The sequence below is a fragment of the Corvus hawaiiensis genome, chromosome 23, assembly GCF_020740725.1.
Source record: "Corvus hawaiiensis isolate bCorHaw1 chromosome 23, bCorHaw1.pri.cur, whole genome shotgun sequence".
Lineage (NCBI taxonomy): Eukaryota > Metazoa > Chordata > Aves > Passeriformes > Corvidae > Corvus > Corvus hawaiiensis.
Window position 1 is genome coordinate 5926290 of NC_063235.1, and position 24483 is coordinate 5950772.

At 61.1% G+C, this 24483-nt stretch overlaps 5 protein-coding genes across 9 annotated transcripts; 2 read left to right on the forward strand and 3 right to left on the reverse strand.

The window, feature by feature from the left end:
* Positions 1 to 319: 319 nt before the first annotated feature.
* LCK (LCK proto-oncogene, Src family tyrosine kinase) lies at positions 320 to 9783 on the reverse strand. The gene is made up of 13 exons (XM_048326720.1): positions 9577 to 9783; positions 6092 to 6198; positions 5898 to 5979; positions 5724 to 5814; positions 5520 to 5618; positions 5291 to 5394; positions 5058 to 5207; positions 3859 to 4011; positions 2979 to 3158; positions 2459 to 2535; positions 2198 to 2351; positions 1721 to 1852; positions 320 to 974 (listed from the first exon to the last, which is right to left on the reverse strand). Exons 2-13 carry the CDS (start codon positions 6191 to 6193, stop codon positions 772 to 774), a joined length of 1527 nt encoding a protein of 508 aa, XP_048182677.1. The 5' UTR covers positions 6194 to 6198; positions 9577 to 9783; the 3' UTR covers positions 320 to 771.
* Positions 9784 to 10593: 810 nt separating this feature from the next.
* FAM167B (family with sequence similarity 167 member B) lies at positions 10594 to 12695 on the reverse strand. 2 transcript variants are annotated; one of them, XM_048326737.1, is made up of 3 exons: positions 12574 to 12695; positions 11507 to 11786; positions 10594 to 11097 (listed from the first exon to the last, which is right to left on the reverse strand). In XM_048326737.1, the coding sequence occupies exons 1-3, from the start codon at positions 12678 to 12680 to the stop codon at positions 10834 to 10836; spliced, it is 651 nt and encodes a 216-aa protein (XP_048182694.1). In that variant the 5' UTR covers positions 12681 to 12695; the 3' UTR covers positions 10594 to 10833. The 2 variants fall into 2 exon arrangements, with proteins under 2 accessions (XP_048182694.1, XP_048182695.1); XM_048326738.1 differs by lacking the exon at positions 12574 to 12695 and having other exon boundaries at positions 11507 to 11874.
* A 140-nt stretch (positions 12696 to 12835) lies between these two features.
* Positions 12836 to 17063, forward strand: LOC125337248 (myotubularin-related protein 9-like). Of its 3 annotated transcripts, none has more exons than XM_048326717.1 (12): positions 12836 to 13025; positions 13478 to 13670; positions 13890 to 13949; positions 14135 to 14243; positions 14471 to 14596; positions 14674 to 14847; positions 15368 to 15585; positions 15668 to 15829; positions 15916 to 16057; positions 16142 to 16362; positions 16465 to 16616; positions 16740 to 17063. In XM_048326717.1, the coding sequence occupies exons 2-12, from the start codon at positions 13489 to 13491 to the stop codon at positions 16892 to 16894; spliced, it is 1701 nt and encodes a 566-aa protein (XP_048182674.1). In that variant the 5' UTR covers positions 12836 to 13025; positions 13478 to 13488; the 3' UTR covers positions 16895 to 17063. The 3 variants fall into 3 exon arrangements, with proteins under 3 accessions (XP_048182674.1, XP_048182673.1, XP_048182672.1); XM_048326715.1 differs by having other exon boundaries at positions 12953 to 13025; positions 13275 to 13670; XM_048326716.1 differs by lacking the exon at positions 13890 to 13949 and having other exon boundaries at positions 12943 to 13025.
* Positions 17064 to 17734: 671 nt separating this feature from the next.
* EIF3I (eukaryotic translation initiation factor 3 subunit I) lies at positions 17735 to 21949 on the reverse strand. The gene is made up of 11 exons (XM_048326736.1): positions 21841 to 21949; positions 21527 to 21619; positions 21349 to 21436; positions 20825 to 20890; positions 20161 to 20310; positions 19941 to 20068; positions 19552 to 19662; positions 19147 to 19236; positions 18671 to 18744; positions 18385 to 18477; positions 17735 to 18095 (listed from the first exon to the last, which is right to left on the reverse strand). Exons 1-11 carry the CDS (start codon positions 21841 to 21843, stop codon positions 18014 to 18016), a joined length of 978 nt encoding a protein of 325 aa, XP_048182693.1. The 5' UTR covers positions 21844 to 21949; the 3' UTR covers positions 17735 to 18013.
* Positions 21933 to 24457, forward strand: TMEM234 (transmembrane protein 234). Of its 2 annotated transcripts, XM_048326740.1 has the most exons (5): positions 21933 to 21977; positions 22307 to 22458; positions 22690 to 22756; positions 22906 to 22998; positions 24140 to 24457. In XM_048326740.1, exons 1-5 carry the CDS (start codon positions 21965 to 21967, stop codon positions 24199 to 24201), a joined length of 387 nt encoding a protein of 128 aa, XP_048182697.1. In that variant the 5' UTR covers positions 21933 to 21964; the 3' UTR covers positions 24202 to 24457. The 2 variants fall into 2 exon arrangements, with proteins under 2 accessions (XP_048182697.1, XP_048182696.1); XM_048326739.1 differs by lacking the exon at positions 21933 to 21977 and having other exon boundaries at positions 22035 to 22458.
* Positions 24458 to 24483: the final 26 nt, after the last annotated feature.

Genomic DNA, 24483 nt, shown 5'->3' on the forward strand with positions numbered 1-24483 from the left:
GCGCCGGGGGCGCCTGGGCTGTACCACTGCGGCGGGGGCGCGGGGGGTGGGCGGGGAGGAACCATTCCCTGAGGGGGGGGGCGCCAGGTGGGGCTGAACCATCCCATGGGAGGGGGGGGCCCAGGGCAGGGTTGACCCACGTGGGTGGGCGAGAGAGGGGCCGGGGGGGGGGGGTCTCACAGGGCTGGGGTGGGGGTCAGGGGGGTCTGGGGGGTCCCAGGGGCTCCCCGGCACGGGTTGGTGCGAGTGGGGTCCATCTGCCGTGGGCATCACCCCGCGTGCCCCATCCCATGGCAGCCTGGCCCTGCGAGGCCCCCGCTGCTGAAAAGGCCTTTATTTCCCCAAAATCATTATGGGACGGGTCCTGCAAACGCCGTGGGGGGAGAAGGAGCATCCCACGGCCAAGGGGTGCGGTGGCCAACGCTGCTGGTGGGGCTCCTGCCATCACCGGGGGGCACAGCCAGAGCGGGGTGAGGTGACCCCTGGGCAGCTCCTGAGGGGCTGGAGCCTGGATCTGCCCCCTGGAAAGCGCAGGGACAGCGTGGTGGGCACCAGCAGAGCCCCTCTGTGCCATCCCCCTGCTTTTGGGGCTCTGCTTTGGCCGTCCATCCCCTCCTGAAGGGGTGAAATCTGCTGCTCCCAAGCTCTGGAGCGCTTCAGATGTTCACTGCGAGCTCCAGGCAGAGTTCAGCCCATCCCGGGGCGGTGTCCGTGGAGTTCTGTGGGCATGGGGGGCACCCCCAGCACCTCAAGCCAGGTGTGTTCCAGCTGTCAGGGCTGCTGCTGGTACTGGCCCTCGGTGGCCGTGAAGAAATCCTCGAGCACGCTCTTCATGAACTCGAAGGTGGGGCGCTCCTCGGGGCTCTCCTTCCAGCACTGCCTCATCAGCTCGTACAGCTCCGCTGGGCAGTTGTCCGGCTGCGGCATCCGGTAGCCCCGCTCCAAGTTCTGGATCACCTCGGGGTTGGTCATCCCTGCCAGGACAATGCCCAGGACTCAATTTGGGTGGGCAGGGACCACCCCGGGGTTGGTCACCCCTGCCAGGACCCAATTTGGGTCACCTCTATGTCACAGGTGTCACCCTGGAGTTGGTCATCCCTGCCAGGACCCGATTTGGGTCACCTCTATGTCACAAGTGTCACCCTGGAGTTGGTCATCCCTGCCAGGACAATGCCCAGGACTCAATTTGGGTGGGCAGGGACCACCCCAGGATTGGTCACCCCTGCCAGGACAGCGGACAGGACTCAATTTGTGTCACCCCAGTGTCACAGGGACCACCCCAGACTTGATCATCCCTGTCAGGACAATGCCCAGGACTCAATTTGGGTCACCCCAAAGTCATTGAAACCACCCTGACCTTGGTCACCCCTACCAGGACAACCCCCGTGGCACCCAATTTGTGCCACCCCCACCTCGCAGGGACCACCCCAGGGTTGGTCACCCTTGCCAGGACAATACCCAGGACCCTCTTTGTGCCACCCCCACCTCACAGGGACCCCCCCAAACCCTCCCAACCCCCGAAGGGGCGGGGTGGGGGGACCTTCCATCCCCCTTCCACCTCCTCCAAACCCTCCCCGCATGGCTTTGGTGTCCCGGGCAGGCCGGCGGGGATGGATGGATGGACGGAGGGCAGGGAGCCAGGCTGGCAGCAGCGTGCGTGCGGCTCTGCATGCACACACTCGTGGGCGTGCCAGCCCCGCAGCTGCCGGAAAATCCTGACCTGGATACGGGATCCGGCCGTAGGTGACGATCTCGGTGAGCAGGATCCCGAAGGACCACACGTCCGACTTGATGGTGAACGTCCCGTAGTTGATGGCCTCGGGTGCCGTCCATTTAATCGGGAATTTAGCCCCTGGGAAGCGGCGGGAGGGGAGGGAATGAAGCGTCCTGGCTGAGCTGGAATCAGCCCCAGCTGCGTTTAATCCGATGTGACAACCCCCAGCCACGCTCTGTCCCTGCCTGGGGACCAGCTGGGCTCGGTGGCAGCCCCCTGACCCCGCAGTAGCCACCGGGCAGGGCTGCCAGCCCACCCCAAGCAGGAGCCCCGCATCCCCACTCCAGCTGTGGGGAGAGAGATGGAAAAGGGGGAAACATCCTTGCACCCCCTGCTCGCCTCTCCTGCAGCTCCCGGGCTGGGTTGGGGTCCCTTTCCTGATGTCCCCAAGCTCTGGCATCCCCGGGGCTGGCCGGGGCTCACCCTCCCGAGCCGTGTACTCGTTGTCCTCGATGAGCCGGGCCAGCCCAAAATCGGCGATTTTGCAGCACAGGGTGTCCGAGACGAGGATGTTGGCAGCCCTCAGGTCCCTGTGGATGTAATTCTTGGCCTCGATGAAGGCCATGCCTTCAGCAATCTGTAATTTGTCATTATTAATGAATTGCAAATCTTAATGAACACCTCCAGCCCCACTGAGGTGGTTTTTTCCCCACTTCCATCCCCGTTTCTCTGCTCGCCCCTCACCTGCGCTGCCATGTCCAGGAGTTTGTTGGTGCTGAGCTTGACTCCTTCCGAGGTCTTGAGGAAATCCACGAGGCTGCCTGCAATGAAAGCAGCAGTTCTCAGCTTCTGGTGGCTGTGGGGGTGGTCACAAGGGAGCTGTCACCCCCCCAAAAATCTCCCAGCCCCCAGGAAGGTGGGCAGGGGGGAGCGGGCAGAACACCCTTCCTGCAAAGTCCTTTTTCCCCCCCTCTTTTTTTTTTCCCCAAGCTGGAGGTGGGAGAGAGCAAAGGCAAAGCTTCCCCAGGGCTGCAGGCCAAGGAATCTCTAAAACGAACGGATTTCCCCAGCTCCCATCTTTCATTTTTACTGGTTTTGGAGCCGGCACTGGGAGGTGCTGGAGTCACATCCCTGGAGGAGTTTAAGGAACGAGCAGCACTCGGCGCTCTGGGCTGGTTGAGGTGGGGATTTTTCACAGCTTGAACTCGATCTTGAAGATCTTTTCCGGCCTTAAAATTCCAGGGGGGGGGGGGGATGGCCTCACCCTTCTCCATGAACTCGGTGATGATGTAGATGGGCTCCTTGGTGACCACGGCGTAGAGCCGCACCAGCCGCGGGTGCTGCAGCTTCTTCATCAGGTTGGCCTCGGCCAGGAAGGCGCTGGGGGACATGCTGCCAGCCTTCAGGCTCTTCACTGCCACCTTGGTGTGCCCGTTGTAGAAGCCTGAGGGGAAAAACGGGGAAGAACAGGATGGGGAGAGGGACTCCAGGTGACAACAGCGGTGCCAGCCAAGGAGGCGACACCGGGGCTGCTCCACGGAGCGTCCCAGCCCAAGGAAGAGGTGCTGGAGGTTCCAAAAGTTGGTTGGGAGTTGTAAAAGTTGGCTGGAGATGGAGTTTCACACCCCAAAATGCCTTTGTGGTGTGGCCGGAGGGTTTTTGAGGCGGTCACAGCTCGGTGCTGGCCATTTCCTGTGGCCACGCTTTGAGGCAGCAGCAGGCACGGATGTTTCCGAGTGGGGTTTTCAGGGAGGGTGTTGAGAGCTGGGTTTGGAGTGGGATGTGGTGCTGGAGGAGCTGGGAAGTGATGCCAAAGCCTGGCTTTGGCTGGGAAGGTGGAGGGGACTTTGTGGGACAGCCAGAATCCGTGGGAATGAAGGCAGAGACCCCCACGGGGCTGTGGGGTCCCCCCCTCTCTCCACCAGCAGAGCAGGGATCCGGGGATGGGAGAAAAGGGAAGTTTGGGCTGCTCTGAGTGAACCAAAGCTGCCCCAGGGCTGAGTTCTCCCACCTTCCAGGACCCTCAAAGCCACAATCCCACACCTTGGGCTGCGCTGGCTGCTCCATGTGAGATCCCAGCTGGATCTTTCCCGGCTGGAGGGTCCTGCTGCTCACTCTGGTGGCCCAGTTTCACCCTGACTCACCCATCCAGACCTCTCCGAACTGCCCCGCTCCCAGCTTCTCCACCAGCTTCAGCGACTCCCGCGGCACCTCCCACTCGTCCTGCCACCACGGCTTCTGCGGCTTCTGCGTCCGGCAGGGTTTGCCCAGGCGGCAGCAGAGCCCGTCGGAGCTGCCTGGGCCAGGGAGAGGCAGAGCTGGGCCAGCGCAGGGCACCCGGCACGAGCCAGGGGCAGGGAGCAGCCTGTCCTGCTCATCCCATCCCAGCCGGTCCCGTTCCCTTTCCCGTCCCCTCTTGTTCCATCCCTGTTTCATCCTGTACCGTCCTGTCCCGTCCCATCCAGTTCTCTCCCATTCCCATGCCATCTTTTCCCTGTGCTGTCCCGTTCCATCCTATCCTGTCCAGTCCTGTTCCATCCCACTCCCATCCCATCCCATCCCATTCTCATCCCATCCCATCCCATCCCCATTACACCCTGTCCCATTCCATCCTATTTTAACCCGTTCTGCCCCATCCCATTCCCATCCCACCCTGCCACATTCCTATCCCATTCCATCCTGTTCCGTCCTATCCCGTTCCATCCTGTCCCATCCATCTGATCCTGTCCCATTCCCATTTCGTCTTGTCCCATAACACCCTGTCCTGTCCCATCCCACTCCCATCCCAGCCCGCAACATTCCTATCCCATCCCCTCTTAGTCTGTCCTATTCCCACTTCATCTTGTCCCATAACGTCCTGTCCCATCGCATCCAATTCTCTCCCGTTCCCGCCCCATTCCCGCCCCATTCCCGCCCTATCCCCGCCCCATTCCCACTCCATTCCCACCCCATTCTTGCCCCATTCCCACTCCATCCCGCCCCATTCCCCCTCCATCCCGCCCCATTCCCGCCCTATTCCCACTCCATTCCCGCCCCATTCCCTCTCCATCCCGCCCCATTCCCGCCCCATTCCCACTCCATTCCCGCCCCATTCCCGCCCCATTCCCGCCCCATTCCCACTCCATCCCGCCCCATTCCCCCTCCATCCCGCCCCATTCCCGCCCCATTCCCACCCCATTCCCGCCCCATTCCCGCCCCATTCCCGCCCCATTCCCACTCCATTCCCGCCCCATTCCCGCCCCATTCCCACTCCATCCCGCCCCATTCCCGCCCCATTCCCGCCCCATTCCGCCCCATCCCTGCCCCATTCCCACCCCATTCCCGCCCCGTTCCCATCCCGCACGTGTGTAGTGCTGCACCAGCTCCCTGAGGCTGCCGAAGGGGACGCGGGGGGAGATGTAGAAGCCGCCGTTGTCCAGGTTCCGGATCTTGTAGTGCTTCACCGTCTCCCCCTGGCTCTCGTCCAGGTCCCGCACGGACAGCGAGTACGAGCCTGGCGACAGGGACGGGGACAGCGGCTGGGACCCCGGCACCCATCCCGTGCTTCCCGGATCCAGAGGCACCCGCGGGTGGTACCTTTGGAGGTCTCGCTCTCGCGGATGAGGAAGGAGCCGTGGGTGTTTCCCGAGGCCAGGAGCTGCCGCTCGGCGTCCTTGCGGCTGATGTTCCTGAAGAACCACCTGGGGACACGGGGCAGGGTGAGGGATGGGGCGGACCAGGCTTTTGGGGTTCTGTGGGATGCTCCAGGCTCCCTCGCACAGCTCGGACGCCGCTGGGACACGGCTGCTGCTCGGTCCCTACTCACGGCTCGGGCTCCAGGCTGTTCACCAAGGCCACGAAGTTGTGGGGGATCAGCCCCTCCTGGCCCGTGGTGAGCGACTGCGCCTTCCACCACTCCCCGTTCCTGCCGGGACACAGCGCGGTGAGACACCCCCCGTGCGGCTGCCAGGACCCTGCACAGATCCCCGGCAGCTGCAGGGGTGCTGGGACACCGCTGGAATTCGCTCACTCTTCCAGGACGCGGAGCTTCTCCCCCTTCCGCAGCCCCAGGTCCCCGTCGTGCTTGGGCTCGTAGTTGTACAGGGCCACCACCAGCTTGTCTGGGGGAACAAGCGCAGGGACGGGGTGGCAGTGGCCGGTTTGGGGGGTGTCACAGCCACCCCATGCCGCGGCCAGGCCTCACCTTGCATGGGCGAGCACGGAGGTGACGCGGGCTCGTAGGACACCAGAGGGTCTTGAACCTCGGAGTTGTTGCGGATCAGCCTCTGCCAGGGGACAGGAGCCCTGTGAGCCCTCCCCTTGTGGGATTTGGCCATCCCGTGGCCACTTCTGGAGGTGTTTGGCCGCTGGGATGGGGGTCTGTCAGCCCCTCCTCACCTGGCGCTTGCCGTCGGGCTCGATGGGGTAATTGCAGTGCTCACAAATGTCGATGTTCTCGATCCAGTCCTCGTCGTAGTCGGAGCTGCAGCAGCAGCCCATGGTGGCTGTGGGGGGACAGAGGTGACACGGGGAGCCTTGGGACCCCCATCCCTGCATCCATCCATCCATCCATCCATCCATGCGCCTTCCCACATCGCCTGGCCCACCCCAGCTCCTCATCTGAACCGGGGGCACTCCCTGACTCCGTCACCAGCCGTTATTTCCTCCTAATTTATTCTGCCTTCGTTAATTAAAACCACTGAAGGCAATTAGTCCCCAGCCTGAGGCTCCTCTGTCCCCGGCGCTGCCTCCTGTGCCAGCTCCAGCCCTGGGGCTGATCCCTGTGCTCTCCCTGCAGATAACAACCTCATCATTAATATTCCATTAGCAATTAATACACTCCTGCAGCTCGGCTTTAATGAGGTTTGGCTGGGCAAACCCCGATCCTAAAAGCAGCTCCTGGGCTCCCAGGTGGATGTGGGCACTTCCAACGTCCTTTTCCTACAAATTCTCATTCACCCCACTTCTCCTGCACCAGGGATGTTCCTAAACGCCCATCCCTGCTCCGGGATTCCTCTGCACCTCACCCTGGACCACCCAGCACCCTCCAGCCTCAGCCACGGTGCCACGGGTGACACTTCCACCCGCGGTGCCACCACGGCGTGGGCACTGATGTCATGAGCGCTGCGTGGGCTCTGCAAACCACCCGGGCACCTCCCGCCTTCCCAAGAACGCTGAGCGTGGCACAAAACCGGGAGCAGCGCGTGGAAAGGGCGGCCCACGGCCCCGGAAAAGGCTCTTCCGCAGAATCCCCCGCGCCCACACGGCCGGGATTCATCTCTGACCCCGCTTTTCCAGCCTTAGCTCCGGGGCTTCTTCAAGCGCCCTGCTGCGGTTTCCGCGGGGCCGGGAGCGTTTTGTCACCGAGAGCCAGCCCAGGTGTGCCAGCCCCACAGCCAAACCCCGCCGTGCCAGCTCTGATGTGGTGGCAGCGAGGCCGCGCAGCTGCCAAGGTCCCCGTCCTCGCCAGTGCCCGGTGCCCAGCTGGGCTGGGAGAGGCTTTGCTGGGAGATGCCGGATGCTGGCACCGCTTTGTCCTTGTTTTCCTGCCTGGGAGCCGGGGTTTTCTCCAGCACGCACAGAAATCCACCTCCTCCCACGGTGCCAAGGGGGACATGGCAGTGGGGGCTTCCTTTGAGTGGGGAAAGGGGTCCCCAGGGAGGGTTTGGGGTCCCCAGGGAGAGTCTGAGGTCCCCATGGAGGGGTTTGAGGTCCCCATGGAGGGGTTTGATGTCCCCAGGGAGGGTTTGAGGTCCCCAGGTAGGGGTTTGGGGTCCCCAGGTAGGGGTTTGGGGTCCCCAGGGAGGGGTTTGAGATCCCCAGGGAGGGGTTTGGGGTCCCCAGGTAGGGGTTTGAGGTCCCCAGGGAGGGGTTTGGGGTCTCCAGGTAGAGTTTGGGGTCCCCAGGGAGGGGTTTGAGGTCCCCAGGGAGGGGTTTGGGGTCCCCAGGGAGGGGTTTGAGATCCCCAGGTAGGGGTTTGGGGTCCCCAGGGAGGGGTTTGGGGTCCCAAGGGAGGGGTTTGGGGTCCCCAGGGAGGGTTTGAGGTCCCCAGGGAGGGGTTTGGGGTCCCCAGGGAGGGGTTTGGGGTCTCCAGGGAGGGGTTTGGGGTCCCCAGGGAGGGGTTTGAGGTCCCCAGGGAGAGTTTGAGGTCCCCAGGGAGGGGTTTGGGGTCTCCAGGGAGGGTTTGAAGTCCCCAGGGAGGGGTTTGGGGTCCTCAGGGTGCTGCCAGCCCAAGCCCCTCAGCTTGCACTTCCAGGTTTGGTTTTCCAGACCCGGAGTCCCCTCCCTCAGGTCCAGAGGTGGCCAAAAGACAAGGACTGTCCCCACAGTGGCCAGAGGGAGCAGGTGACGGGCGATTTTGGCCAGGAGAACACCCAGAAGTGACCTCCCCATGCTCTGCAACGCTGCTTTGGGGACTCAGATATTAAATCCCACCCTGCTGCCTTCAGCTCCTGGTGGCACCCATTTGGGGACACGCTTTGGCACCCAGAAAGGGGTTTGGCCACGCTGCAGGCAGGGTCACAGCGTTAAAACCACAGATTTTCTTTTGCTGACTCTTTCCTGATAATTCCCAGGAGCATCAAGACTTCCTACATTTCCAGCTGGTAGCCAGAAGAGTGAAAAAATCAAAAAATTCACCAACATTTTGCAGGCCTTTCTGAGCAAGACCCAACTCAAGATCAGCTCTTAGGGACAAGAACAACAGCAAAGTACCCTCATTTCTTGGCCAGAGCAAAGCACCGCTGAGAAATCCCATTTCCATCCCCCTGACCCCATGGAGGAGAAGCCCCAAACCCCTTCAAACAACCTCCAGCAGAGGCGAGCGGTGCCAGGAGCTGTTTTTTCCTCCCGGGGTGAGGAGGGAGGTGCTGCTATGGTGCCTTTTTTTCTTACAGCCCCAAGCCACAGCGTAATTTCCACCGAGCAGCAGCCGTTTCACCTGCGCCAGGGCCACGCCGGGGGGAAGGGGGGAAGAAAAAGGGGCGTTTGAAGTCGGCTTTTTTGGTGGCTGCATCTGTGCAACCGAATTTCTTTGTGCACAGGGGCCTGGCAGGGAGGGGTGTGGAGGTGCCCCTGCCGTGCCAGGTGTGCACGGGTGGCTTTGCCAGGCGTGTGTCCCTCTCCCTGTTTTTTTCTCTGGAGTTGGGCTCCCTGTCCTGTGCTGTCCCTTCCTCCCACGTGGCCTTGGCCAGGTGCTGTTGGTTTGTCACCGGTGTGGGTGGGTGTGAGAAGAGCTGAAAATCTCGGCTGACCCCATCGCTGATGCTCTTCCGGACTCACCAGAGTGTCCTTGAGCCAGCTGTGAGCCAGATGTGACCCCTCTGGACGGACACCCAGCGCTGGCACAGCCCCGCAGGGCCACCAGGGACCGTGTCCCCAAAGCTGCCATTGCAGCAGCGAGGTGTTGGCACCGCGACAGCACCAAAAATGGGAATTTCCGAGCGCCCGAACCCCCAAACCGGGCAGGAGCCCCCGAGGGAGCGGCAGCGAGCTGCTGGCTGTCCCTGCACTGCCCTCAGCCACAGCCCTGGGGACAAAAGTCCTGCTGTGCCCTGCAAATGCGGGTTTGGGGAGTGCCCTGCCAGGGGCCCAGCGCTGCCACCCCGGGCAGGACCCCCAGGCGGGCAGGGGACATCGGGACAGAGCCTTTCGCTCCGATGTCCCCACCTGGGAGGCCCCAAAGGGATGTGGGGCCCAGCCTGGCTGCCCCCATCCCCACCCGGCGTCCAGCGCTCACATCCCCCCACAGCAACGAGCCCGAACCCCCATTCCCATCCCTCCGAGGAGCCCTCGGAGAGCAAAACTCACCCCGCACCCCCGCAGGCAGCCGGGTGCTCCCCAAATCCCAGCGGGACGCGCAGACCCCTTCCCCCGGCTCTCACCTGTCGGCAGCGGGGTGAGGACCGGCCGCTCTCAGAGTCCCATGTCCCGGTGGGGCCGTGCCCGTCACCTCCTCCCCATCCCCCCGGGACCCTGCGGGGCACGGACAGGAGCCCCCCGAGCGCGGGTGGGACCCTGAGGGGCACGGAGAGGAGCCCCCCGAGCCCGGCTGCGCTGCCGCCGCCGCCGCCGCCGCCGCCCGCTGCCGCTCCCCGCCTTGCCCCGGCTTCCTGCCTCATGAGCAAACTCAAGAGGAGCTGGTTCGCAGCTCTCGCACGACCGCAAAGAGCGAGTGACAAACCCCGACAGCTTCCTGCCATCCCCGGCCCCGCGGGGGTGGCCGAGGGGATGCTGAGACCCTCAGGGCCGCGGGAGTGGCCGGCGACAAGCAGGGGGGTGGTCGTCACCTGCTGCCCGCGCCCCTCTGTCGCCGGTGCTGTCCCCTCTCCTGTCTCCCTCAGTGCCCTGCCAGCCCCTCCACCAGCTGTGGGGCACATCCCGCACCCCGCAGCCCCCGATTTGGCTGGCACCGCTCTGGCACCGCGGTGCCACCGCAGAGTTTGGCACCTTGAGAGGCGCAGTGATGAGGAGCGGAGCTGAGGGGACACGCTGTGCCCCTGCCAGGCTGCCAGCCCCGCGTTTTGGAGCCAGCTCGGAGCAGAGCAACCACAGCACCATTGTCTTGGCTTTTTTGATCGAACGCGAAGCCACAGGGAGTTGGTGGCAGCTCGGTGAGGTACAGGCAGGAAGCCCAGAGGTGTCGGCGGGGGGGCAGTGGCAGCTTGGGGGATGCATTCAGGCTCTCCTCATGTCCTGGGAAGGAGAAACAGCCCCCAAAACGATCCTTGGGTCATCCCATAACTTCTCGGAGTCACCCCACAGCTTCCCCGCGGCTCTGCTTGCACACGGGGTTCTGCAAAAGTCACCTCCCCAAGTGGCACCTGGAGCTGCCAGCATCCCCAGAAAAAGGCCTGGAGCCACATCTGGAGGCACAGATAAGGAAAAAAAAAAATCAACTCTCACCCTCACCTCCTTTTATTCCGCCTCAGAGGGCTGCTCCCCACATTTCCCACCGGGCCAGGCCCCAAAACACCCCGTGCCCCATGGGGACGGCGACGATCCCCGTGCCACCACCGCATGGCATCGCCCTGGGAGCAGCCCTACGGCTCGGCGCCGCCTGCCCCGAGTCCTGAGGGATTTGGGGGGGGATCCTTGAGCCCCAAAACACCCACGGCTCCCCCGCAGCCTCCGGGTGTGGCTCAGCAGAGGGAGAAGCGCCGGGAGTTGATGTTCATGCGGGTGACGCCGATGTGCTTGAGCGGCGTGGAGAGCAGGAAGGCGGCCTTGGGGGGGATGTTGCAGAGCAGGTCCGAGTCTTCCTCGCAGCCCTCGAGGCCGAAGGTGGCGTCGTCCAGCATCTCCTTGTGCTGGTGGCAGGCCTGCTCCACCTTCAGCCGGTGCAGCCGCGCCCGCAGCCGCATCAGCTGCTGCGCCAGGCGCTGGTCCAGAGCCTGCATTTCCCGCTGTGGGGGAGAAGGGAGAAGGGATGGAGCAGGATCGGCTTTGGATCAACTGCCTGGGCAGCGCGGGTGGGGCTCGGCCAGGGCACAAACCCAGCGGGGACCACCCTGGAATCAACCCTGGCACAGTCACAGCTCAGCTTTGCTGTCTGTGCCACCCCCGGAGCAGCAGGAGGGGGGTGACAGGCGCTGACCCCCACGAGGCCACGACCCCCGGTGCTGTGCGGGGGCAGGAGCAGAGCTATGGCACCGCAGAGCCACAAAAAATCCTGGAAAAAATCCGTGTACAACCAGCAAGGCGGGCAGGGGAGCTCAGCTCCCACCATGGCCGGAGCGCCCTGACCCTGCCATGTCCCGCCAGCTCGGGCACGGAGGAGTTCGGTGGCCCCATCCTTGTCCCCTTCCTACTCACCAGCTCTGTCCTGAGCCACTCCAGAGCCGCCTCCACGGTGGCAAAGCCACACACGCCACCGTCCTGCTGCTCCTTGGGGTGCCCGGGGCTCTGCTCTGCCCCCCAGGTGCCCGCGGGGGTCCGAGCACCCCAGCGCTGCCCCCTCACCCGGGCTTCCCACTCCAGGTACGAGGGTCTGCGGGTCTGCAGCTTCAGCTTGGCCGTCAGCGCCTTCACGCTGTCCAGGTTCTCCTCCTCCCAGGTGGGCTCCTCCTCGCCCAGTTCCTTGAATTTCAGCTGGCTGAAGGCCATGGTGGGATAAAGAAGAGCCCTCCCCAAAGCCCCCGCTGACCTCTGTCCACTCAAACCCTCCCCCCCAGGGAAATGAAGCCCCCACCCTGACCACGAGCACCCACCCACTCACTGCCCCAGCTACACCCGATTCCCGGCTATTTATCCACCCCTCGAGGACAAGTCCGATGGGCAGGAATTTCCTCATCCAGAGGAGCGCAAAGGAGGAGGTGGTTTTGGTTGGTTTTTTTTTTTTTTTTTTTTTTGGGTTGTTGTGTTTGGTTTTTGGTTTTGTTTTTTATCATTCCTTTCCTTTTCTTTTTTAACAGCATTGTCTCCGCCTGGGAGGAGACTCCCCGTTCCCGGACGGAGCCTTCACCGGGCACGGAGGAACGGGAATGATTTATCCCCGGGTGCAGCCGCCCCTCCTCACCCGGGGGGGGCCCAAAAAAGCCCAAGGAAGGAAAAAGAAACGGAGGGGGGGGGACCCACGGGGGGCAGCCGGGGTCCCGCACCCGGACGGGACCTTAAGGTGGAACCGGGGCCGGATCTGCCCTGTGCCACCTCCTCCCTACTCAGCGGGCTCCAGGGGCAGCGGCGGTGGCTCAGGGGTCTCACCTGTGTCCCCCGGCTCTCACCTGCCCCGTGGGTGCCCACCCCCGTCCCCTCCAGCGTCCCCCCCCCCCCCCAGAGTAGCCCCCAAATACTCCGCGTGCTCCCCCCTCGCTGCTCTCCGGCCCCGCTGTCCCCCCCGTGTCCCTTCCCACGGCCCCGCCCGTGTCCCCTCGCTGTCGCACCGCACGCAGTGACCCCCCCAGACCGAGCTCCGGGGATCGCCGCGTCCCTCCGGACCGGGCCACCTTAAACCCGACATCCGCCGGCCGGGCCGGGCCGTGCGGGGCATCGCCGCCCTCTCGCTTCCACCTCCTGCACCCCCAAATCCCCACGCTCGCACCCCGAGCTCCTCCGCTGATGCCCCGCTGGCACCTCAGGGTCCTCTCCTTGCACCCCAGGACTCCTGGTGCACCCCACAGTCCCCTCCTTGCACCCTGAGACTCCTCCTTGTGCCCCGAAGTCCCCTGCTTGCACCCCAAAATCCCCGCTTTCACCCCAAAAGTCCTCTCCTTATGGCCAGCAATTCCCTGTCGGCACTTTGAGGTGCCCTATTTTGCACCCCACTGGCCCCACACTTGTCCCCCGAGGTCCCCGCTTGTCCCCCGCGGTCCCCACCTACCACCAGCCCGAGCAGGTAAGCAAAGGGGTGGCCGGGGCAGGACCACCCGCCCTCCTCCTCCTCCTCCTCCTCACCCAGGACCCTTGGCAGCAGCTCCTGCCCCGTCCCCACCCCGGGGGTAGCTTTAGGGACAGCAAAGCCCGTGGGGACCCTGGCAGCGGGGTCGGGGTGGGGCCTCTCCCGGGGTGCAGCCCCAGCGCGGCCGGGAAGGACCCGGAGCTGCTCCCTGCAATCCCATTCCCACCCCAAATCCCCTCCCTCCAGCACAGCCGGTACGGGGGGACGCCGGAGCCTCCCCCGTGCCTCAGTTTCCCCGCTGCCTGGGAGGGAATGCGGCACCCCCGCGTGCTGGAGGTGACAATGCCACCACTCGGAGGGGCAGAGCCGCGTGACGCACAGGGAAGGGGTTTCCAGCCGGGCCGTGCGCTGCAGGATTTCCCCTTTCTCCCTCTCCCTGCGCCGGGCAGAGGCAGCGCCCATGGAGTTCTCGGAGCTGATCAAGACGGCGACAGTGGAGAACGTGCTGCTGTCGCGCTCGGGGCTGCCGGCGGTCAGGGGCACCCTGTGCATCACCAGCCACCACCTGCTGCTCTCCTCCTGCCCCCGCGGCGATGTGGAGCTCTGGCTGCTCATCCGCAACGTGGACGCCGTGGAAAAAAGGTGCGGCTGTCCCCAGGGCTGTCCCGGTCACCCCTGTCTGAGCTTCCCCTCCCAGCCCTGGCACCTCTGCCTGAGCTGGAGGTTCCCCCCCCCCAACACACACCCCCTTGCTCTGGGTGGGCACCCCACGGGCACCCCAGTGCCCGCCCAGCTTTGTCCTTCCTCTTCCTCCCGGCCCACCCGCGGCAGCAGCGGGCATTGATCTCCTCTCGCCTTCAGAGTGCAGAATTTGGGCTGGTACCAGCCCCCCCGGACTGGCGGCTCCCTGCGGGACACCAGGTTTGGCTTTTTTGGCTCTTTTGCCTCTGCCACCCACCCACCGTGCCCCATCCCGACTGCGGTGGCAGATGAGAGCCTGAAGTCCGGCACAGCCGCGGGGGGAGAGGGCAGCTCGGCGCTGTCTGTGTGTCCCCGTGTGTCCCCCACCCAGCCCTGACCCCCCACCCCCCTCTCGCCTCCCGTAGGGTCTCCGGCTCCTCCGGCACCATCACGCTGCGCTGCAAGGACCTGAAGGTGCTGCAGCTGGAGATCCCGGGCATGGAGGAGTGTCTGAACATCGCCAGCTCCATCGAGGTGAGCCCCGGCCGGCGAGCAAAGGGTTGGCCGGGGAAAAAGCGGCAGCTGCCGTGTTTGCTCTGGGTCTGGCATTAACTGGGTAAACACCCAGCTCCGGCAGCGCTGGCACCGGCTGCCCACGGGGCTGGGACGCGGCCAGGAGCAGGGAACAGCCCTGGGGACACGGCGGGGACGGTGCCAGCGCCCCGTGCCCGTGAGCAGCTCCGCCTGTGCCTCCGCCGCAGGCGCTCTCCTCGGTGGACTCGGTGATGATGATGTACCCGTTCTTCTACCGGCCCCCGAGCCTGAGGCTCGAGCAGGGCTGGCAGCTCTTCCCCCTGGAGCGGTACTTCCAGCGGGTCGCCTCGCAGGTGAGCCCGGCCCGGGAGGGACCCGGCGCCTTCCCCGCTCCGTGCCGGGCTCGCCGCTGATGTCGCGTCTCCCCCAGACGAGCCAGTGGCGGCTGAGCACCGTGAACCGGGACTTCAGCACCTGCCCCTCGTACCCTCCCGCCGTGATCGTGCCGGCGGCCGTGGGCGATGACACCGTGACGAAGGCGGCCCGGTTCCGGCAGGGCGGGCGCTTCCCGGTCCTCAGCTACTTCCACCCCAAAAACGGCACCGTGAGTCCGTCCCGTCCCTCGGCCCCTCTGCACCCCGCCAAGGCCGCCTTGCTGCTCTCCCCGCCCCGCAGGGGAAGGTGGCTGGGAGCCCCGCCGTGCCTCTTCCCCATGTGCCTCAGGAGGTGGGATTCCATCCTCATGGAATCCCGGAATTGGGTTGGAAGGGATCTTAAAGCTCATCCCGTTCCACCCCTGCCATGGGCAGGGACACCTTCCACTAATCCCAGGTTGTTCCAAGCCCCAATGTCCAGCCTGGTCTTGGGCACTTCCAGAGATCTAGGGGCAGCCACAGCTGCTCTGGGAATTCCATCCCAGCCCCTCCCCACTCTCCCAATCTCCCATCCATCCCTGCCCTCTGGCACTGGGAAGCCATTCCCTGTGTCCTGTCCCTCCACCCCTTGTCCCCAGTCCCTCTCCAGCTCTCCTGGTGCCCCTTTAGGCCCTGGGAGCATCTCTAAGCTCTCCCTGGCGCTCCCCTTCTCCCGGCTGCACATTCCCGTCTCTCCCCCGTTCGCTGCAGGCCCTGCTCCGCAGCAGCCAGCCCCTGACCGGCCCCAACCGCCGGCGGTGCCGCGAGGACGAGAAGCTCTTGGGGACAATCCTGGACGAGGGGGAGCGAGGCTTCATCATCGACACCCGCTCGGCCCAGGCGGCCAAGCAGGCCCGGATGAGCGGCGGCGGCACCGAGCCCAAATCCTCCTACCCTCAGTGGAGGAGGCTGCACCGAGCGCTGGACAGGTGAGGGCTGGGCGCTGGCACTGCGTGAACGTGGGGACTGGCAGTGGCACCAAGCCCTCCACGCCTCTGTCCCCTCTCGCAGAGGCCGAGCGCTGCAGGAGAGCTTCATCAGGCTGGTGGAGGCCTGCAGTGACCCCTCCCTGAGCATGGACCGCTGGCTGAGCCGGCTGGAGAGCAGCCGCTGGCTCGGCCACGTCAAGGCCGCCCTGAGCACGGCCTGCCTGGCTGCTCAGTGCCTGGACAGGTGAGGGCAGCTGCACCTTTCCCACCTTTCCCAAGCCCTCAGTACAGCCCAAAATCCGGGCACCACCCCTGGAATCGCCCCGACAGGGAGGACTCCAGCGTGCTGGTGCACGGGGCGGAGGGGACGGACACGACGCTGTTGGTGACAGCGCTGGCTCAGCTCATCCTGGACCCGTCCTGCCGCACCCTGGAGGGATTCCAGGGGCTGCTGGAGAGGGAATGGATCGAGGTGAGAGCTGCAATTCCAAGGGGGGTGGGGATGCCAGGCTGGCTGAGTGCCCTCACACTGTATCCCCCCCTCGGGGTCCCGCAGGCCGGACACCCCTTCCAGCTGCGCTGCGCCCGCTCCGCCTCCTCCCACGCTCGAGGGAAGCAGGAGGCGCCGCTTTTCCTCCTCTTCCTCGACTGCGTGTGGCAGCTGAGCCGCCAGTTCCCCTTCTCCCTGGAATTCGGGGAGCAGCTGCTCCTCACCCTCTTCGACAACGCCTACGCCTCCGCCTACGGCACCTTCCTGTGCAACAACGAGAAGGAGAGGTCGGTGTGGGGGCACAGCCACGGCCAAACCCCTGCTGGGCACAGTTTGGGTCCCAGCAAAGCCTGTTGGGGACTGAAACATGTCCCACGTGTCCTCCCCAGGAGCCTGTGCAAGGTGAAGGAAAGCACACACTCGCTCTGGGCCTGGCTGAACCAGCCTGAGGAGAAGCAGCAGTTCCTGAACCCTCTCTACTCACACAACCCCTTGGTGATCTGGCCCTCCGTGGAGCCCCAGAGCATCCAGCTCTGGCAGGGTGAGCGGGATCCTCCCAAAAATCCACCCTCAGCTCCGAGCTGGGCTGGCTCAGGGGAAGCTGCTCTGCTTTTCCCTCTCTGTCAGGGGCTGGAATAACACCCAGCCCCCTTCTGTCTCCCAGGTTTATTCCTTCGCTGGATCCGTCCTTCCCAGCACCTGGATGAGGCCTGGGTGGAGATCCAGAGGTTGGTGGAGGGAAACATCAAGGAGAGCACAGGGAAGAGGCTGAGCCAGCCCCTCCCTGACCCCACTGCTGGGACAGAGAATGACAGATGAAGGATGGGCAGTTTGGGATTTTGGGATAAGGTGACACTGGATATTCCCATGGAAGTGCTGTGCAGGACACAGAGCCCATGGAGAGCTCTGGGAGTGGGGACAAACCCCCTTTCCCAGCTTTTGAGTGCCCGGACTGAGCTCGTGCCAGTAAATCTCTCTCCCAGCCCTCGCCTGTGTCCCGCTCTTCCATAGGGAAGCTGCTTCTTCCCAGTGGGATTTCAGCAGCGCCTGTGGACGGCTCTGGGGCTAAAGGGCAGGAGATCACAGCAAATCCCAGCAGGAGATCACACACAAAGCCAGCAGGACCCAGTAAACCACCACCCCCTCCACAAAACCACAAAGGCTGCAGCCTCAGTGTCGTGCCAGCGGCTCCGAGCCGGGAGCCAGCCTGGGAATTCTGCCCTTGGGCCCAGTTTTGAGGAAGGAAAGAGGCAAAAAAACCCCATCCCTCTGGAGAGACAGGAGGGTGGGAGGGTGAGGAGCTGCAGCACGAGCTCCTAGGGCAGGAAATAACTGTTCCATGAGGAAAGCTGGCTCAGGGTCAGCCCAGCAGATAAACAAAGCAGTGGAGCCGGGCGCGTGCGTGGCAGCTGGAAAACAATTCCTGGCTGCTGCACTTCCAGCCTTTTCACACTTCAGGGCTGGGCCTGAGGCTGTGGAGCCTCCCTGGGAAGGAGTTCATGGATGGGCAAAGGTCCCGGGAGGAGCAGCACTGCTGTCTGTCTGCCCATGGGTGTGGAACAAAGCGCTGACAGCAGAGCTGGGAAAACAAAGTCCTTGGGTTAATTCTGGTCCAGCTCGAAAAAAAACTTAAAAAACCCCCCCCAGAGGTGTTTTTCCTTGTGTTTAGAAAAGATTGCTATTTATTTCCTGATTTTTTTCCCTCCCCTGATGTATAAATATACCCAGCAGGCAGGCAGCCAACCCAGTTCCCCTCACCCTTCTTCCAGTAAAAGCCATTCCTGCCCTTTGGAGCTGCTCGAGTTCCCGCTTCCCCAACTTCCCCCAGCCCCCAAAACTGCTGTCAAGAATAACTTCAGGCCTTTCCAACAGTCCTGTGGTGGAGCCCATGGACTGGGCAAGGGCTTGGAGAAGGGAGAAGGAGAGGGAAATCCTCCTTCAGGCTTCAAACTCGAACTCGAAGTACTGGGGATCGAAGTAGTGGATGCGGACGTAGCCATCCTCACCCCCACTGCTGTAGCTGCAGGGAGGAAAGGGAAAGTCAGGAATGCTGCTGGGAGCAAAGAGTGGGAAGTTTGGCCTCATCAATCCCTCCTAGAACTGACAGAGGAACCACAAAGGGGACAAAAAAAGGATCAGTGACATGGCCAAAGTGTGGGACAGGGTGAGATTGACGCCCGCCAGGGCAGCCTGGAATGGGGAAATTCAGGTGCTGGCTGCAGATATCCTGTGGATCTGGCCGTATCCCAACTAAAAAGTGGGATTGGGTGGACTGGGGAGCACTGCAAGAGCCCCAGGGAGCCTCTCACCTCTTCCCATCAGGGTGGAAAGCAACGCTGTTGATGGGCCCAAAGTGCCCCTTCACTCTGCCAAACTCCTCCTCAAAAGCCAAGTGGAAGAACCTGGGAGGGGGAAGATTTAAATTGTCACAAGCCTGGAAGGGAAACAACCAGGGAATCCTCAAAAAAACCCAAAAAACAACCTCAAGGGCTTCTCCAGCACTGCCAATTCCCAAAACAAAGGGAAGTGCAATCCCTGGGATGCCAGGAGTGCTCCAGGTGAGGATTTGGCCCTGCCAGAGGGAAAAGGACCAACCTGGCCTCGAATTTGCCAATCCTGGTGGAGGTCGTGGTCACATCCATGGCCTCCTGCCCACCCCCGAGCACGACCTGCAGGGGAGAGAAACAAAGAGAAACCACAGCCCTGCAGGGCTTCCTCCTGGGATTTAGGGAATCCCGGAATCGCTGAGGCTGGAAAAGACCTCCAAGAGCAAATCCAGCATTGATCCCCACCTTGAAACCAGAGGAGAGCAGGGAGGGCCAGGTCCAGAGGTTCCCTGGACACCCCCAGGGGTGGTGACTGACCCCACCACTTCCCACTCATCCCACAAATCCCACAAACCCCCCAGCAGGCCTCCAACCCTCTGAGGAATTCCCACCTCCTCGTTCCCCGTGCCAGACCCAGCAGAATTCCCCAGGCTCATCCCAGAGTCCTGGTTTTAAGCTGGATTGGGAACACTCACAATGCAGGAATTTCAGGAGAAAGGATCCCCTGAGAGAGCTCATCCTTACGTGGTCAAAGATGGGGGAAAGGGCAGCAGAATTCACCGGCCGCTCCGTCCGGAACGTCTTCAGATGCTCCAGGGATGTGCAGTCAAAGAGCTGTGAGGGAAAAGGGAGAAACTGATGAATTAACTCACACAGATCCAGCCTTGGGCCTCACCTTGATGGGTGTTCCCTCTGCAGTCGCTCCTGCAAGTTCAAATCCCAAAAATATTCCCCCACAAAAGAAATCTTTCGCCTTCCAGAGGTGGCAAAGTGCAAATATTCTACGGAAGCGCCAGCATATTTCACTTTCAAAGCGTGGCTGCTCACTTGGCACCTCCCTTTTCTCCCTGAACATTCCCAAGGAGCAAAAAAACCCCTGGGAGCAGAGATCCTGCCAGGAAATATCCACAGGCTGCTGGAAAAGCTCACCTTGGCCGTGTTGTCCTTGGAGGCAGTGATGAACATGGTCATGTCGCGGGAGGTCTGGATGTCGTTGATTTGCTTGGTGTGCTCCTTGATATTCGACAGCTGCTCCCCTGACTGGAGGGGAAGAGGCAATTTCAGGGAGCTGGGAAGGGATTTCCTCATTAAAAACAACCTGGGAGATTCATGGAAGGGAATCCTGGGCTGCTTTGGGTTGGGAGTTTAGAAATGGATTTCATTCCACGCCCCCACGCTGAGGCCTCACTTCCAGCCGCGCTCGGCCTCCTCCTATTTTAATTATCCTTGATGAAATCGCTGTTTGGAGCCCCCAAATCCCACATCCCAACCCTGCTGTCCCCCCAGGAATGCTGCTCCATGCTCCCCCAGGCCCTGACCTTGGCACTGAACTGGTTGAGCTCGCCGCTCTCGTGGCCGGCGATGATGAACTCCCCGAGCGGGCCCCACACGGCGCTGGTGATCTTGGAATCGCTGCAGGGAATCTTCATGTAGGGCTCGTTGTTCTCTGTGGGAAGAAGGGATCAGAGAGCCCCTGAGGGATGGATCCAGCATTCCACAGTCCTTCCTGAGACCCCTGGAGCAGCCCCAGCTCCTCACCGATCTGGCTGGGGTCGCGCAGGTCGAAGAAGCTGACGAAGCACTGGTATCCCATCTGCTTATCCGTGGAAAACATGATGATGTTCCCTCCAAAGTCGAAGCCACACGTCCTCACGGCTGAGCTGGTCTTCACCAGGGCCAGCTGCTTCCCTGGGAGCAGCAGAGAGCTCAGGGATCATTGGGGGAAGGGTGGGAAAAGGGAGATCCACAGAATCGCTCGGGAATCGCTGAAGGATTTTCCAGCCTTTATCACGGAATGGTTTGGGTTGGAAAGGACTTCAAGCTCACCCAGCCATGGGTAGGGACACTTTCCACTAGCCCAAGTGGCTCCAACCCAGCCTTGGGCACTTCCAGGGATCCAGAAGCAGCCACAGCTTCTCTGGGAATTCCATCCCAGCCTCTCCCCGCCCTCACAGGAAGAATTCCTTCCCAAATCCCACCCAAAATCTCCAGTTTGAAGCCATTCCCTGGCTCCTGTCCCTCCGTGCCTTGTCCCCAGTCCCTCTCCAGCTCTTCTGGAGCCCATTTAGGCTCTGGGAAGGGCTCTGAGCTCTCCCTGGAGCCTTCTCCTCTGCAGGCTCTCCCAGCCTGGCTCCGTGGGTGCTCTGCAGGCTCAGGAGGTGCCACAGCTGTGGCCCAAAGGGGGATTTGGGAATGGCCTCACCTGTCTCACAGTCCCAGAGCCGACAGCTGTTGTCTGCAGAGCCGGTGAGGACGTGCCTCGTGTCCCCTGGGCCACCAGTGAAGGAATACCAGCCCCAAATTCCACCTGGGCACCCAAAGAATGCTTCTACACCAAATTAAAAACGTGGGGTTTGTTGGGTTTTTTTTTTGGGCAAAGTCAACATTCCAATATGGACACGGAGCCCTTGCCAAATCCCATAATTTCCCCATGAAATTTGAAGGAAAAGGCTCCATGTCTTGCATTAAAACAACTTTTCCACGTTTTCGTCCCTGCAAATCTTCCCAAAAATCCAGGGAAGCAGCACAACACACAACAAATCCAAATATCCCTTTGGATGTCATCCCAAATCTCAGGGTGGGAGGAAAACCACCCAAAAGTTGGGGAAAGAAGAGGCAGCAGAAGAGTTAAATGCTGCTCTTTGAGAGGAAAACGCGGAGGACTCAGCGGGAATGAATCACCCACGAAAAACACGGGACAAACCGGTTTTTGGGATCAAAGGATACAATCGGCATCCACACACCACACAGCTCCCGTGTGCCCATTGTAGGTTCCCAACCTCTCCCCGTTCACCGAGTACCACACGTTGACAATCTGCGAGGAGGGAGAAAAAACCCAAAAACCCGATAAAAATTAACAAACGCCATTAATTACACGGTTTAGCGGGGCTGGGGAAGCACTCACGGGATCCTTGGCCACGGTGAACAGCAGGTCACCCTCGCGGTTGTATTTGATCTGCGTGATGGAGCGCTCATGGCCCTGCAGCAGGATGGGCTTCTGTAATTAATGATTAAATAAGAAATGAGTGACGGAGAGGGGGGTGAGGAGTGGGGGGGGGGCGAGCGCGGCCGCCGGTCCGGGGCTTCTGGGGCGCGGGGGGGGCGGCTAAGCCGCCCCCCCCGCGCCCCAGAAGCCCCGAACCGGCGGCGTAGAGTCGCCAAATCGCCGGTAGCGACGACAAATCGCGAGCACCGCGCCCGTGGCGACATCGCTCTCACCATGGCGGCCACGCTGAGGCGTGAGGGGGGCGGGCACTTCCGGGTTGGCGGCGGAAATACGTCATGATCACCATGGCGACAAAAGGCGACTTCCGGTTAAACCGGGAAGTGGAACGGCGTTGCCATGGCGACCGCGGGTGAGGGGGGAGAGTGATGGCGGCCGGGTTTGTGTGGGAAATGCGGGGGGAGAACGTGGTTGGGGGGCTCTGAGGGGGTGTGAGGGTTCAGGGAAGAGTGTGGCCGCGCGGGGAATGTTGTGGAGAGGGGAGTCAGGCTCTTCTCGCAGGCATGGCAGCGCGGGGAGTGGTTTGGGTTGGGCAGCACCTCAAGCATCATCCCCGCGGGCAGGGACAGCCGGCACTATCCCAAGTTGCTCCAAGCTGCATCCAGCTTGGCCTTGGGTGCTTGCCGGTGTTGCAGAGAGGGGTTCCGAGGCATCGGTGCCACTGGTGCCGGCTTTCCGCAGGGCAGGCCGCGGCTCTGGCCATGGTGGCCGTGCTGTGGGGCGGGAGCAGCCCCTTCCTGAGGGCAGCAGCGGCGGGCATGGACGAGCTGCGGGGCCGGGGCCGCCTGGGGCAGCTGCTGGCTGAGCTCCGCTTCCTCTGCTTCAACTACAAGGTGAGAGCCCCACATTCCTTAGGCTCCTTCCCGTCCCTGAAACTTCAAACTCCGAGAATTCCTCGTCCTCAGTGCCCACTCTGCTCTTCCCGTGTGGTGTCCTGTCATTGCCGCTGCTCCTGGCGTGGGCTGGGCTCAGGGATTGGCACCCTGTGCCCGATTTTGGGTGCCCAGCCCAGCTCGGGGTGGGCAGGGCTGGGTCCCCTCGCTCAGCTTTGTGTTCTCCTGCAGTACCTGGTGCCCTTCCTGCTCAACCAAGGCGGATCCCTCCTCTTCTACCTCACCTTGGCCTCCACAGGTCGGTTCCTGGGGCTTTTTTTTGGGGTGGCTTTCTGGGATTTTGGCAGGATCAGCGCTGTGGGTCAGTGACTCGGCCGAACACCAAGAGGCTGCCTTGGGATGGTGACAAAAAACCCCAAATTGTCCACTTTAAACTTGGTGTTTCAGACCTGTCCCTGGCAGTCCCACTCTGCAACTCCCTGGCTTTGGTTGTGACCTTGGTGACTGGGAAGATCCTGGGAGAGGACATTGGTGGGAAAAGTAAGTCCCACTTGAGGCATTTCCTAAAAAACTCAGCTTTTCTTTGATTTCCAGGATTTGATTTGATTTGATTTCCAGGATTTGATTTGATTTCCATTATTTGATTTGATTTCCGCGATTTGATTTGATTTCCATGATTTGATTTCCATGATTTGATTTGATTTCCATGATTTGATTTGATTTCCGTCATCTGATTTCCATGATTTGATTTGATTTCCATGATTTGATTTGATTTCTGTGATTTGATTTCCGTGATTTGATTTGATTTCCAGGATTTGATTTGATTTTCATGATTTGATTTCCAAGATTTGACTTGATTTCCAAGATTTGATTTGATTTCCAAGATTTGATTTGATTTGATTTCCAGGATTTGATTTGATTTTCATGATTTGATTTCCAAGATTTGATTTGATTTCCATGAGTTGATTTGATTTCCATTATTTGATTTGATTTCTGTGATTTGATTTGATTTCCAGGATTTGATTTGATTTCCATTATTTGATTTGATTTCTGTGATTTGATTTGATTCCCATGATTTGATTTGACTTCTATGATTTGATTTGACTTCTATGATTTGATTTCTATGATTTTATCTGATTTCCATGAGTTGATTTGATTCCTGTGATTTGATTCCCATGATTTGATTTGATTTCTGTGATTTCTGATTTGATTTGATTCCCATGATTTGATTGGATTGACACTGTGTGGTCTGAAGATACCAAACACCCCACAAGGCTTGAACTGGGTCAGAGCAGCTTTGCCTGCAAAAAAAGGGAATTGAATTTGGTCTGAAAGGGAATTGAAACATATTTGTGAGCAGAACTGGCAAATTTAAAAACAAACTGGCTGGTTTAAGCTAGAAGAGTTTATAGGCTTGAACTTTTCCCTCAGGAGACATTCAACCAGGAGAGAAACACGAAATAAACCACTCACCATGGAAAAGGAATGGCCCCAAATCCCCCAAATGACAACCCCCACCTTTCTTCCCCTTCCCTGATATTGCACACCGACACTGCCCTACTCAAAAAAAAATCCAGGAAAGGCAGGAAATTGGACATTTTCAAACAGCAGGACCTGGCAGAACACCTCGAGGTTGTTATTTGAGCCAGATTCCCAATCCATGCCCTGTTCATTCCCACAGGAGCTGTGGCAGGAATGCTGCTCACCATGCTGGGAGTGTCCCTGTGTGTGGCTGGCTCCTGAAGGAGAAGCAGAGCAGCAGGACCTGCTGGAAGGTACCTCCCCGTCTGGCTGAGGGAGTTTTTGGCTCTGTCCCACCTGGGAAGTTGTGTTTGGATGTCAGGATCCATGGATTCCCTGAGCACCAGGCTGGGAGCAGGCCCCGTTGCAAGCTGAGCCAATTTCGTGCCTTAAGGAATTTTTTGGTGGCTGTTTCAAGACAAAAACGATGAAATGGTTTTGTGCAGCACTGGAGGGATAATAAATGGTTAATAAATCATCCAGAGTGACCTCCTGGTGATGGAT